The sequence below is a fragment of the Mytilus edulis genome, chromosome 13, assembly GCF_963676685.1.
Source record: "Mytilus edulis chromosome 13, xbMytEdul2.2, whole genome shotgun sequence".
NCBI lineage: Eukaryota > Metazoa > Mollusca > Bivalvia > Mytilida > Mytilidae > Mytilus > Mytilus edulis.
This window is the reverse complement of record NC_092356.1, coordinates 38,575,522-38,591,192: the sequence shown is the minus strand read 5'-3', so window position 1 is coordinate 38,591,192 and position 15,671 is coordinate 38,575,522. Positions and strand designations below refer to the sequence as shown.

Below are 15,671 nucleotides of genomic sequence, written 5' to 3'. Positions count from 1 at the left end.
TGCAGTAATGACTGATAGAAACTCAAATATATCGATAATAGATTTATTGTGTCGACTTTCTTATAAAGGCAAGTGCTATCATGTTGCAAATCTCAAAACACAAGACATAAGTTACAGTTAAAACAGGTTGTACATAACCAAACTCCGCTATTTGATAAATAGAATAAATACCGACCAACTATCTGTTCATCTTTATTATGGAGGTAAGGTGGTTAATGATATAAATAATATGGACTTTTACTACTACAACATTTTTGGTACCGTTAGTTATACATCCAATCCGAAGCTATCACTTGATTTGGGTTTTATTGCAACGATATACTTTCATCCGAAATTTTGAATCAACGAGAGTTTACTGCACAGTGTAATTTCTATGTCTACAAACTGTGTAGTTGTGCTAGTAATACTATAATTCCTTCTGTAGAAAGAATTGGCGGTACAGTTCCTGATGTAAGAAAATCATTTTTACTTGACTTTCCAAACTTTTGGTCTGAGTAAGTTTTAAAGGCAGTCCGTTTGCAATATCGAATATTCTTTAATTAAATTTACCTATAGCATATTCATAGTCCAGCGAAAAAGGGCTATCGCTATCAATGAAACTCGCAGCAGACCAATTTGCCACAAGGTAATTTCCAGAAAGGTACAAATCAATATATGATCCAACAAACTGAGGAGGTGTTGTGTCAAGTATGAACGGACCAACGCTCTGTAAAAGGAAAATCGTAATTGATAGACATAGTTTTCTTAAAGTCGTGTTGCAAATATAGTCTGCATACGCAGGACATCAACAAAACAGTCAAACTTATGTGTTTTAAGTTTGTCTGAAATGATGATAATTATGAAAGATTGATACTTCTAAAAGAGAGTATATAGTTTTATGGATAGAAATAGTGTCTTACATAAGAGTACAAACAGACACCACAAAAAATATGTCAACAAAAAGAGATTGAGCACAGCTCCTATGAAATAATAAAAAATAATTTATCTAATCATTATTTAAAAGACTTTCATAAGCTTCTGCATGGATTTTTATTGATGTATTTGCTGTCCCAATTGAAAAGATGAATATTTACTTACTTTGACTTCTGTTTATTTGAATTAAAGAAACTATACAGATAACATATTCTATCATTGTAATTCAAAGAATGTTAAAATATTGTTGTTGTTGATTTGATTTTTTTTGGACGAACATATTTAGAAAATAATGGTGTTCATTTTTAGTTAATTGACTCACCTGAAAACCTTTTACATTAGATTTGCTAATAGACTTTATAATAATAAAGAACAACATCCCTTCTGGTACTCCGAAGTGATTTATTAAGATGTGTGTATGATGCTTAGACGACTGGAATGTCATTAATTCAGGCGCAGTGCTCCCCGACACTGTCGAAAATCCAACTTCATAATCATCAATAAGCGAGGCATCATCAACAGGTTCCCATGTTATGTTCAACTGAAACATAACGATGTCATTATTTCCATCGGTAATTCTATGAAAAATTGAATGTATTTAGGTCTTTAAAAAGAAACTTTATTTGCAACACTGAATGAGTTGACTTTTAACATTAAATGTATGAAAAAGAATAGTAATCACTGTTCGCAAAGACTTTTAACAGGTAATGCTCAAATGTAACTTTAAAGTTCATAACACTGTTGACGAGCCATTGTCTATCATTGATCCAATTTGTCTGAATCCTTCTTGACCTGAATGCAATTATTCGTTATCTACATAGTTATACATTTCGTGTTAGAAATTATAATGGAAAACTATAAAAGCAAAATACATACCATGTGTATTTTTGGAATAACTCTAGTAACTAAGGTAGAATACGAGTTGGTATTCATGCAAACGTTGTCAGCTAAAACTGGTGATTGAGAGATAGGGAATACTTCAATATTTTCGGTCAGCGGATCTGAAAATCTTTAATGAAAATAAATAAAAATAAATAGATATAGGAAGATGTTGTACGACTGCCAATGAGACAACTCTCAATCCAAGTAACAATTTATAAAAGTAAACCATTATGTATATTTATACATATTGTAGAGATAATAGGGTTTGTTGTTTTCATTTGTTGAATTCATATTTTGTTTTTACTTTTACCTCATCGGGAAGTGTATACTTGTACGACATTATACTTTATTTTACTGTATGCACTATCAACTACACACACTTTATTGGCGTCTTGGTAGGGTTTTTTTGGTCTGTTTATTTGATTTTTTAGCCAGTTGTGTTGTATTTTTGCAATGATTCTTTACTCAGCTTTGACTTCTAATTTCACAATGTTGTCCAAGAAACAAGTTACATGTATATTTGTTTATGTTGCTCAATCATTTTTGTCAAACATGAACAGCTGTCATACAAGTGGACAGTTAATATCTGTGTCAATTTGGTCTCTTGTGGAGAGTTAGCTATAAAATAAGGCCTAACCAAGCGACTAAACTTATATCAGTAAACACAAGTCAGGTTCTTTAAAATTATAGTTTATGAAATGAAAAACAAACAAGTATTTCCTGAGAAAATTTTCAACTTGGCTATCATGTGTAAAATCATACAAGTATTCGGTAAACAGAAAGTTGACGATTGATTATCTGAAAACGCACCACACGGTATAGCTGACTTATATAAACCCTGAAACTAAATTTCAGAAATCCTTGTATTGTAGTTCCTGACAAAAATGCGACAGACGGACTTATTGATGGGATGACGGATAGAAGGACTGACAGAGTTAAATCACAAACTCCAGCTTTTTTAAAGCGAGAGGGGAGGGGAGTACACTTAGTTTTTAATAATAAGACATATCGTATTTTTTTAATTATTGGTTTGTTTTGTAATATTCTTCAGTTTTCTGAAAGAGAGGCGTCAAATACCAAAGGGGCATTTCAACTCATGTCAGAAAAAAGTGACATCGCCATTGCGAAAACGAAAAGGATCAACAGACAAAATGTAACTGATTTGGCTTTCCGATTTGAGAACCACTTTTTAGTCTTATATGGACATCCAGGAACGTTTGACGTACAAATTGATGAGACTTATATATTTTCTTTTTAATTTATTTGCAATTTCAGTGTTTATACCTGTGTCTACAGATTACTCAAATTTGGCATTTTCACAAATTTTTTAAATATTGAAGGTTTTTTTTTAGAAAATAGGTATGCAAAGGACATAGTTGATATTTGACAATTATGTAGAATGAAAAGCATAAAAGTGTCCTTCGAATACAAACTAATTTACTTTGGTAAAGTATGTCCTTCGATGCAAAATTTTGCAAAAACTTGAAAAATAGCAATATTGTCCTCATCAGCAACAGGCAGCGATAAAGTGGGTTTTTTTTTTTCTTTAATTAACTTTAATTGAAAGTAGAGTGGTTTTTAAAACTCAATAATGATAAGTTAAACGAATTCCGGGAGATTGGCTTTACTTTGGTTTCAATGCTTACGAATCTGGGTGCGGAATTTTCTCGCTGCGTTGAATACTCATTGGTGGCCTTTGGCGGTTGTCTGCTGTTTGGTCGGGTTGTTATCTCTTTGACATATTCCCCTGTTATCATTTTCTGTTCTACTTCATGAAATTTTGGTGTCCGAAGTTCTTTTTTTTTTTTTTAATTTCATCAGGCGTTAAACAAAATCTTTGAAGAGGTATTTATTTGAAAGCGATCCACATAAAAAACTAAACCAATCTAAAGTTTTTATTTCCCCGTTTTTCAACGCCGAATTTGTATTTCAAAAGCATATTATAAATCATGCGAATATTTCTGAACTGATGATACCCTGTATGACTAATGGTCCACCTGCAAAGGTACTAACACAGAGGTTTAAAATGAAAGATTCAGAAGCAACATATTCATGATGCTGGAAGTTTTGAACGACATTGACTGGCTATTATAATCATCATTAATATGTTCCGTCTGAAGCGTCGTTAGCTCTGAAGACGATTTTTTACTTTTATTACATACATTTTGATTTTTTTTTTAAATATATACATACAATTGTTCTTTAAGATTAACCTGTCATAATGAGTGTCAAACAGACAAAAAGTCTTCAGCACTAACAGTAATTTTCTTAAATTCAATAAAATGAACTGCATAAAATAGGTAAATTGGATAATTTTTCCACACGAAAAAGATATCCATATCGATTGAAAACAATAAAACATTGATGAGAATAATCACAGGTCATCGGTGATGAAACAAACTATTATCGTATAAGTCTAAAATGTAAAACAATTCAAGAGAGAAAAACCAACATTTAATGCATAACTAGATTATATATTTACATACCCATTCCTAAGGATATTGCAAGATTTAACACTTTTCTGAGTGCATAATTCCACAAAGTTTGCGAAACGACATAGCATGAAACAAACTAGGATAACCTCAACTAAAATAGTTTATCAGATTGTCACAAAGAACAAACAAAGATAAATGACATTTACTGGAAGCTACCTTGATTAATAAACAAATAATGTTATTTCAGATCAGGATAATTTAGGGTAAAAACTTGAAATAACAGTTTGAGAAAAAGCATTACCTTACACATACATATTTATTTTGTAATGATTTATACATCAATCTGTTTAATAATTAAATATAAAAAATACATTATATCAACACATACTTGCATTTGCTTGTGCTGTTAGCCAAATGATGCCGGTTAAGGTTTTTATCTATATACCACTCATGGCCATCAGTTTCTTTAACCAAACGTGGTTTTGTCCTTGCATTCATTATAATCACGTTTTTAACTGAAGGAATTGTGGTTGTAATGGTTACACCATCTGAGCAAACTGGTTTAGACATATGAAAGGCTTTATTGTATGCAACCACTGTGACGTAGTAAGTCCCAGGACTTGGTGCATCATACATTGCAAATGTATTAACTGTATCGTTCATCTATAATACAAAGCGGGCATAATATAAAACTTGTAAGAATCTGGTTATATATATATCTGTACCAGCCATATCAGTAGTTTTGTCAACTCTATAACAATTAGCACCGTCGACAGATGCACAGAACTTTTAATTCTAATAAAAATGACAGCAATTTGTCAATTCATTATACCTCATTTATCATTTTTCTATATAAAGTAAGTACACAATGTGTTATCTATATTTCAAATTGAAAGCGTTGAACTATTCGGCCTGTCAATAGTTGGAAATTGGACCTTGGTGAAATTATTTGACCACAAGCGTCAATATATTTCGAAGAACCTCAAATACAGCTACGGGACTGTATAATGTTGAGTATACAACGTCGCATTATACCTATTGTATATAGATTAATGTCGTGTTAGACATAGTCGAAGCATTCAGAATATTAAACGTGAAAGAGTATGGTTGTGTTTCTGCTGTACGAAAGTGTATAATTAGGCTCCGATATGTATTGTCTTGTCTCTTTCGGTATAATAAAACACTTACTAACTGGATATTCGTGTTAAAGTAAGTTTATGGTCCCGTGGGATACAACTATTGACATCGGCTACGCCTCAGGACAATAGTTGGTTGCATATTGGGTACAATAAATTTACTTTTCAACTCATACCCAGTCAATAAGTATAAATTGTGTATCCACAGTAAAAAAAATTATATGAGTAATTGTTACTGTTTCTTTATATTTTCAATCAGTTCTTAATATCGGTTTTATCTCAGATCTTCACCTCTATCTGTTATTCCTAACGTGTCGAGGTAGACGATTTACTATGTCGTCTCTCATAGGAGCTGTTCATCTTCAAAGTACTGAGGAGATTTCGTATTGTCTATTGACTATTTTGGAACATTTTTCATGTTGAGTTCATTATCCTAGAAATGACATACAACATATCAATTTGACTTAAATTGACAAAATGAAACTTCAATGCGCTGCTTAACAGTTTCTATCAAAATTTTAATCTTTTATTAAAGACAAAGACCTGGTTCAAAGTTTTGAAATTAATTATATTTTTATTCGTATATTTTACGAACCAATGATTTTTGTTGAAAATGTTCTTCAGTAAGACAGACATCGGAAAATTCATACTGATAAAATGCAACACCACTTTCATGATCAAAGAATCCTTCCCAATGAGCATCAAGCCGCAAGTCCTGTTGGAAATCAACTTCTGGACTACCAAACACCCCATCGTTTACATGTCCAACCTCTGGAGGGGTTATATCAACAGTTATCTAAAAACATTCATATATGTTATAAATAGAAAAGTTTGAGATTGATAATTTTTGTTTTCACAACGCCTTAGTTCTGTCAACAACAAAAAAACCTGACATCACATGCCTTGCTTGCACATTCTTGTGTGAGACAAAAAGACTGGTGCACAAAAAGCAATTCATATTCATGGATAATCAATTAATGTTTTCTCGATAAATATAAGTTATGTAAAATACATACCTCTACATGTACGTATTTTTGGCAATTCCTGTTTTTAATAAGGCATCATTTTGAATAGCAAAAGTGACCTTTGTATAAATTTTCATTGAAATTTAGCATCAAACTTGTTTCTCAAATTTTACCATTTTCTTTTACAAAAATAACATTTAAAAAAATCAATGTATCATTTTTTTTAAATCTTACCATCAAAGGCTGTTTTTTAAATTTTCTAAAAGAAATTTGGCCCCTTCAATCACTTTGAAATAACTTATTACTCCTATAGACGTAATTTTATTGAAATGAAAATATAAGACATTTATGCTGCAATGTGCTATATGGTGTAAATGTCGCAAGCTAAATTGAAACAACATCGCAAGGTCGTGATTCTTATTATTATATTATATTATTATTCAGCATACAGGATTTTAGAAAAAGAACGTCCAAACTGTTAAGGGAATGTGAGTTTTAAAAGTCCGAGGTCTATTTTTTTTTATAACACTATATAATCTCCGGAGTATGACCAACTTCAGATGTAAAGTATGTCATTTCATATTTTTTTTAATTTACCCTTCTTGTTACCGTACTGTTAGTACTGGTCAGCTTGATTACAAAATTAAACATAAGTTACGGATTGACAGGGTCATCAGTATACCATCCGTTTCGATAGTGAAAGATTAATAAAAAAAAACATCTTAAAATATCACACGGTACCTACTTTGATAGTTTTCAGTGAAACCAAAGTTGCCATATTTGTCACATTGACATCAATAAAATAATCGGAATCATGTTTTCCCATTGATCTATTATGGACTATCCCATTGCCTTCTCCTACTACTATATGTGGCTTGAGAAAGAAATGTTTGTGGTAACAACCAGTATGTTTGGTACAGTAACAAGCCGGTCCTCTACTGGTGTTGTATTTCTCCTCACATTCTGCAATAGTCTGTTAAAAAAGCATATTTTAATAATGTAAATATGCAAGCCATGTGAAAAATGAATATGCGTACCTATTTATCTATTATGTAGTACTTGCTTCTATTTATAATCTGATACTTGTCTTACATGTGTGGGTAGTGCATCTGGGAGTCATCATTTCCATGCATGTCTCTGATCACATATACAAGTATTTAGACAAATAGCAGCACTGATTTTAAATATTTACTGTAAATATGTGATGTTAGAAATCTCCATTAAATTAAATAGTCGTACAACCAGTGCTATGTGTACATTGTTTTGTATTATCATAATTCTTTTTGAAGGCAAATATACAGTTTTTGCATACCTCAACGAACGGTTTAAGACCACCTCTCTACAAAAATTATTATATGTATATTTACAAAATTAGAGATTAATTTAATGTTTTGTTGTTTAAGATCTGGTATCCGTATATGAAATATTGGTATTAGAACCTGTGTTTTTCCTTGACCTGGTAAGTCAATTTCTCCATGAATGATATCAGTACCACTGTAGTTACTATACAACCTCCATTTTAAATGACTTATTCCACTATGATAATCATAGGCATCCCATTCAATCCTGAAAGACAGGCAGAATAAAACATTGATAAATGTACTAAATGCAGTTTGGCGACTGTTTATGCAGACAGTTTGAAAATGAAAACGGTTATGACAGATTGGTTTATTTCTGTGAATAATTTCACTTGAAAGCATAACTTTCTTATACACAACAAAAAATACGTTATGAAATGTGATTATAACAAATATGCATATTTATTTCTTTGATATATTTTTGAAAAATGTGCCTGTCTAACTGATCTAATTGAAACACTTATAGCTCTTCATCTTTTATATAAGCTTTTGATTTCAAATATTTTGGTCACGAGCATCACTGAAGAGACATGTATTGTCGAAATGCGCATCTGGTGCAAGAAAATTGATACCGTTAATTGTATTATAATCTTTCGTTTCGTAATTGTTAAAGCCTTTTTCACTTGTAATGAGTCTTTTGTCTGTTAGAAGCAAATCTAACATCGGGTTAAATGCTCGTCAGGTTAATTTCTATATGCCCTGAAATGTCAGACAAATGAGACATGAACAGTTGTTGGGTTGCTGTCCTGAATTGGATAGTTAAAGAAATATTGCAGTTTTTAGATATTATCTTTAATATTATTATAGATATTTAATCTGTAAACAGCAATAATGTTCAGCAAAATACAATCTGCAGATAAATCAATATGACCAAAGTTGTCAATTGACCCACTTTAATGAGTAATTTTCAGTAATTTGTGTCATCTTTTACCAAAATCTTCTCCACTTAAGTCTCCGGATCCAAATATGATTAAAAAGGGGGCCAAAGATACCAGAGGGATAGTCAAACTCGTCGAAAATAGATTGACAACGCCATGGCTAAAATAGAAAAAAAGACAAACAGAAAGTTCACAAGACACAACATAGAAAACTAAAGACTAACCAACAAGAACCCCACCATTATCGTGATTAAAAAATGTATCTAATGACCCTGTCGTCTAACCAACATGATCAAATTTCAAATGAACTAATTTCAATAATGATAAGAGGTTTTCAGTTACTACTGTCAGAGAATATCGAAATATCTATTACATCAAAACGTTAGCTTTTATCGTTTCTTACGTCATTTCGTTTAATTCTTTCATAGTGTGAACGGCAGTGTTGACTCGATCACCTTTCGTTAGCCATAAATTCGAAATAACTGGTGGCGTTGAATCTTTGTAAGTGATAATCGTCTCATCTCTGTAGTTTTCCAGAATATCAAATGCTCTAATTGTTGAAATGAGTTGGTCCCCGTCATCCCAAATTACATTTCGAGCATCAAATTCTGCATACACATTTGATACTTGAATAAACGTCGAATTTGACTTGAGCTTGGTTCCATAAACATTATGGACAATTTCAAACCTTACAATACCTATTGCAAAGATAAATGTATTACACTGTTTTAAATGACAATTACCTTTTTATTGTTTCTATTCTTTATGTCCAGTTTAATGGAATAAAAATTTAGTATTTTTGTAACTATTGACAACGAAAAATGATATTCGGCACAAATGCATTGTTTATAATCGATTGCATAAAGGTCTATCATGCATGTCTTCTACAGGAGTATATCTATAATTGTGCTAAAAAAAATTAATTTCTTAATCCGTTTTTTAATTATTGAGCAAATTTTTATTCACCTACTTTTATTTTTTGTTCAAACGTTCCTAGGTCCGTTCCTAGCTGTAAAAACAAATTTATCGATTTTGAATATCTACTGTTATATATAATCTGTATTTGAACTAAAATGAACTTATGTTGCGTTATTACCTTTCACATGCTCCACACTTTTCGCGGTGCGTTTACCACTTCTGTCATCGTATGTCGACTCAATATTTGAAAGCGGTTGAACTGCCGCAAGCCAATTGTGTTTTACATGATCAGTTTTTATAAATCTGTCCTTCCATTCCACTTCTATAAGAGCACTGGAATCAGTTATCCATCTTCTTTCAAGGTAATGTTGTGTATTTTTTACTTCTATTTGTCCTTTGCCTAGATCGATTATATCGTTGTTGTCATACAGAAAAAAAGCTCTTGCAGTCTTATGATTTCCAGCAATGTCAAAGCAAATTAAATGGACGGCATAAATGCCTGTGTTTGTTACTTCTACCGAAATCTGTGAAAACATTGAACAATCAATATTTGCATCCAAAAGGATTGTTTGATATGATATGTATGCATGGTACTGATTTACCAGTGCAAACTTAGAGATCAACAACATTTTCAAGTATATCCCTAATAGCACAGTATTGTCCATGTCACGTTGTATATCATACATTTGTTAAAATCTGGATTCTTTCTAGTCGAGAACGTAAAATTTATGACACATTTATCCAAAAGTGTTTCATTGGATTTTTAATTTGTACATGAATTCGGAAGTATTGCAAAAAATATGTGTAGTATTAACAGTAAAGAAGCTAACGTGCGATATAAGTATTGTTGTATTTTGGAATATTTTAACAGAAATATATTTTTAATTTCTTTCGCAAACAAAAAAATATTTAAACAGAATGACGATTATCATTTTTGCACGTTAAAGTATGTGTCGTTTTTTTTTGTAAACTTTATTCCTTCAACGTTATATAAAAAAAACAAATACAAATACAAATAATTTTATTTTGCAATGAGCGCCCCAAAAGAGCAGAAATATAGACGCCATCACGAGTTGGTTGACCGTTATGGAATAACCGTTTCACAAATGATATCGGATATGTTCCTTACGTCGTAACTACAATCCCCTTCCCTTTCATGAATATGACCTACCGAATTAGACTATTTACCGGATTTGTAATCACATAAGCAACACGACGGGTGCCACATGTGGAGCAGGATCTGCTTACCCTTCCGGAGCACCTGAGATCACCCCTAGTTTTTGGTGGGGTTCGTGTTGTTTATTCTTTAGTTTTCTATGTTGTGTCGTGTGTACTATTGTTTTTCTGTTTGTCTTTTTCATTTTTAGCCATGGAGTTGTCAGTTTGTTTTAGATTTATGAGTTTGTCTGTCCCTTTGGTATCTTTCGTCCCTCTTTTCCAATAGAAGCACAAATTATACAATTCACAAAATTCAATATGGATTGGTACAATATATATAAAGTTATCAATATTGATATGAAATAGCATAGAGAAGGGAGCATTGTAACAAAGGTGTAGGTCCGGTAAGGACAGATTTTGGCCTCAAATTTCAGGTTCATCTGACGAAAGATTTTGACCACTTTTAAAACACTAAACTGTCTATTTTAATTGAATTAATTAGTTTATGTGAAAGATTTTAACAGATTTAGTCATTAAAAACGATCCGATTCAAGCTCAAATATGAAAAATCCACCTAATATGCCGAAAAATGTCACTTTTCAGATGGTTTTTGGTAAAAATGAAAGTGGCCGCATCCGTGTTCATCCTCAACCTTTATATATGTTATGTATTATCATAAAATACAACTTACATTTCAATATTAAGGATGAACACGAATGCGGAAACCGTCTAAAATTTAACTAAAATGCTAGAATTATGAGGATTTCAGTAATTTAGCATGACTTAATGGTGCTAGTACCGGATATATGTGCATTGTATTGTCAAAAAACAGCCCATATTTATGTAGCAGAAGCATTCTACTGTCCAATAAGTAACTAAAGGTTTACAATTTAAAAATTTTGTAAAACTGCTATATTTTGGGGCCAAAAAGGGGTCTTACTGAACCTACTCCTTTCAAAACTTAGATAATCGAAAAAAACATGAAAACTTCTATAAATGTTTTAGTTTTCAAAATATCGATCGTGATTGTGGTGCCATATATCTCACAATAATACGAACCTTTTTTTGGTTGCAAAATGCCGTCTATTACATAAAATATTTAAACAACCTGTATGATTGAAATACTAGGATGCAGAATATTTTGAAAATGATAAATGGTCATGATGCTGTGGCATGCTTTCCTACAATCAACATTCATTTTTACCTAAATTTCCTCTTTTTGAAATCTAAACTTAAATTACATTGATACGGATGTACTGAAAACTACAGACATAACCATCTTGAATCTAATGCCAAGTCTTAAAGTCTGTATTCTTTCAGTTTTTAAAAGAAGCCAGAGCAAAAACTATCGATCACACAATGCATGCATTTAATTAATTATTCATAGTTAAATGTACAACATGGCATGTTAAAATCGATAAACAGTCGAAAATATCACATCAATATGAAACATGGAATCGTAGGAAACATAGAAAAGCAAGACCAGCGGGGTAATCAAAGCAAATTGAATTTTTACAATGAATAATATATACTATTTTCTTAAGTCATACCGATAGATTTGTAATGTCTTTTATATGCTGGATTGGTGCCACATTTTCTTTTATTTCAATTCCTTCAGAGTCATGTTTAGCTGTTTCCAATTCAAATACTTCAATTTCGTAGTAATCTACTCCAGAAAGATCATCTGACCAATCGTACCAATGAATATCAATAAAACGCTGCAATAGTCAATGAAAATAATTGATTTTGGCTGACCTTTTGCATTTTAATCTTTTCTAAAATTGTGACTCAAATATGCCCGAAGAACTTTAAAATGATACTATCACAAGGTACACATATACACATGGCAATAGACTTATTTATCACTTCATGGATTGAGTTATACACATCTTGTTATAGTTTATTATTAAAAAGAAATCATTGTAAGCTTCTGATCCACGAGAGAAGAAACGTAATTGTCAAAGCTGTTAGTTTAAAGAGCCAAATAATATTGACCGATTTTTTTCATTCTTTCAGATTAAATTCAATATTATCATACGTAATATTAGAGAATGGAAACAAACCGTTATAAAGTTTATGCAACTGAAGCGCTGATAAAAAAGATTATTGTATTATCAATATATACTATTGTTACTTTTTTTCTGTAATTTTGGAAAACATCGGGTGTATTTTTTCCAACCCATTTGGTTCAGCAAAATCAAAAGTTTATTTTTGATATACTTATTTTAAAGAGTTGGATAGTAATGATAACATTATACTCACAGATTTTGATGTATCGGGTACATAAAGAGGTAGAGACGCACAAAACATTTTGATGCAATAATAGTATGGTAGCTCTGTATCCCAGTGAAAAGCGTACGATTCAACTGTTTTTATTCCCTTCAGGTTAACCGAGTGCGTAGGCCACTTCTTAGTTATTTTGTAACCGAGTCTGTCATCTCTGTTCTCATATACATAATATCCTCCATTTTCAATTTCAACTGATATTGTTAACCTATCAATTGAATTCTCAAGAACTTAAATTAAGGTTTATTTATGATATGTGATTATGTAAGGATGTTCTTTTCAATTTAATGCATATGCTGTATAAAAGTGTCTTGATTTATAGTATGAAGACCTTCTGAAATCCATTTTCAATCTATTTTATATAATAAACTTGATGTTAACCCCAAAATGAATAGGCATCTTCCCATTCCCTTTATCTTTCAAGTGTTACACTCCAATATCAGAAACATTCTATACCGCTCTTTAGAAGCATCCTTTTCAAAATCCTCTGGTGAAAGCATAGTGATCTTAACCGTTGACCTATTGACCCCAAAAATATAAGGCTTCTTCCATTTTCATTAATGGGTTAATGTCAGGATAACTATTACTAAAACTAAAAAAAATGTATTGTCAGTTTCCACATTTTCTTGACCTTAGATCCTTCCCCAAATTTTTTTCATAGTCTTTATATTAAAAGAAACAGTCACCATGACCATTGACCAATTGATCCATCAATATATTTTCTGTCTGTAGAATTTCATTTCATAAAGCAAAAGACACTAAAGTTAACATCCAAAAACATGTTTTTTTAAATAACCATGTTCTGATCTAAAATATATATAGGTTGTGTCTCCTTCCTTATAAATTTTGTGTTAATAAGATGCATTTCAATCAAGCAAGGGATACTCAAACAATCGGCAGAAATCATTTGTTTTTAGTCACATGGACAGACACAGCGATTATTGAATAAGATGTCGAGTACACCAACAGCAGTATTCATGAACATAAGTAAGGTTTCGGCTGAATATTCATTAGTTGTTATGCTACAAATTATCACATATTCCAACCATAACTGAATTGAGCAAAGTTACATAGCCTTGAAAACAACATTAAAGACTTCTTTATGTTTTTTTGTAGAATACTTACTTATCATTGTGTCTAAACTGATCTGCAAATTTCAATGTCTTTTCACAAGAAAACATTTCGTTGACTGAAAAAGGCGAACTTCTTTTTGTGTTGTCCTTGCAATTTTCATTGAAAAGGGATACAGCTGTGATTTTGTCTGAAATTAATGTGTATTGTAAACATCATTGTGAACGATCATGTTCTCAATTTTACCAAGAATATTTGTAACAATAAAAGACAAATTGGTAAATGGTATATAATATAATAATGTTAATTGTATGCCATTAACATTGGAGACAAAAATGTATCCCTTTCAAATCCAACTTTCAAATAAAGATAATATAGCAAAATATTCTATGATATAACATGCACATCGATATTAGCTATACTTTTCAAATAAGAACTTCAACGATTTATTAATTTGATTTGATTTTTTTTAAACCAATATTTATTGCGGTGAATAAACTACGGACCGTTTATGTCTTCAGACAAGATAAGTTGTGAGGATTGGCACTTTTATAGATTTTGTATAGTAATTTTTGGCAACTTACACTTTCCATCTTTCTATCAGAGTTTTCCAGATAATCAGCAAAATTACAAAAAAATAGACGATATTGTTTTAAAGGCAAAAACTCCGGTAATAAAAATTTGTGTCTAAATGATTTCTTGTATCATTTTTACAGTCTACAGTTCTGATATTTTTAGGTCAGTATCAAAAACACGAACATTGACATTTAAAGACCTTGATTTTTTAAGGAATCATTCCATGGTTTGTTGCCACATTGGCTTTTTTTATCAATCCTGAAACTACTGATAATTTTTGCTATTTTCAATTTATATTTATCTGTTTAAAATGTTCTTCCACTTATTGTCAAAAACATAAGAATTTAAAAAAAAAAGTCTTTCATGACCATTATTCCTTTAAGAGTTATCAAATGGTCAGTTATATAGCATTAGTGCTACTCTTGTGTTGTGCATCGTTTGTGCCTACTATTAATTAATTACTTCGGATAATTAGCATAAAAAAGAAAATCTGTCAAAAATCATCATTCCATTGCAGTGTCCTCTATATGAGTCTTTTGATCAGTGTCATTCACTCCAAGTTTGGTTGAAGTTGTTTATGTGTAGGAGTTTATAAGAACAGGATCGTTGGTTAAACAATGAATAATCAGTAATGAATCGTGATGTAAGGCTATAATTGGAATTTTGTTGATCTTGTCTTTTTGATTATTTTTGTTGACTCCAGTTGCTTAATCTTTATTATAGTTGTTGAGTTTATAAATATCTGAAAAATCAGGTATTAGCCAAAAATTGTCATTTAAGGTACTTAAAGTGAGTTGGTAGATCTTGACATACCTATCATATAAAAAAGAAGAAGTGGTATGATTGCCAATGAGACAACCCTTCAAATGAGACCAAATGACACAGAAATTAACAAATATAGGTCACTGTTCGGCATTCAACAATACGCAAAGACCATACCGCATAGTCAGTCATAAAAGGTCCCGAAATGATAAATTTAAAACAACTTAAACGAGAAACTGATGGGCTTTCATGATTGCCATCAACCGGTTTTCCTAAATCTATAAAACTGCAAGATGCAAGTCATTCTTTATAATAGATAACCTAGGAATATTCC

The 15,671-nt window shown here is 31.3% G+C and overlaps 1 protein-coding gene across 1 annotated transcript in view; it reads right to left on the bottom strand.

Moving 5' to 3' along the window:
* Positions 1 to 14,190, bottom strand: part of LOC139500293 (uncharacterized) — a 53,102-nt gene extending 38,912 nt beyond the window's left edge. The window contains exons 1-12 of the mRNA XM_071289036.1: positions 14,054 to 14,190; positions 12,905 to 13,136; positions 12,193 to 12,360; positions 9,663 to 10,008; positions 8,970 to 9,264; positions 7,770 to 7,896; positions 7,076 to 7,303; positions 5,961 to 6,161; positions 4,618 to 4,892; positions 1,789 to 1,921; positions 1,235 to 1,453; positions 550 to 706 (exon numbers count right to left, since the gene is read on the bottom strand). Coding sequence (XP_071145137.1) covers positions 550 to 706; positions 1,235 to 1,453; positions 1,789 to 1,921; positions 4,618 to 4,892; positions 5,961 to 6,161; positions 7,076 to 7,303; positions 7,770 to 7,896; positions 8,970 to 9,264; positions 9,663 to 10,008; positions 12,193 to 12,360; positions 12,905 to 13,136; positions 14,054 to 14,109 — 2,437 coding nt within the window. The 5' untranslated portion in view covers positions 14,110 to 14,190. The remainder of the gene's footprint in view (positions 1 to 549; positions 707 to 1,234; positions 1,454 to 1,788; positions 1,922 to 4,617; positions 4,893 to 5,960; positions 6,162 to 7,075; positions 7,304 to 7,769; positions 7,897 to 8,969; positions 9,265 to 9,662; positions 10,009 to 12,192; positions 12,361 to 12,904; positions 13,137 to 14,053) is intronic.
* Positions 14,191 to 15,671: the final 1,481 nt, after the last annotated feature.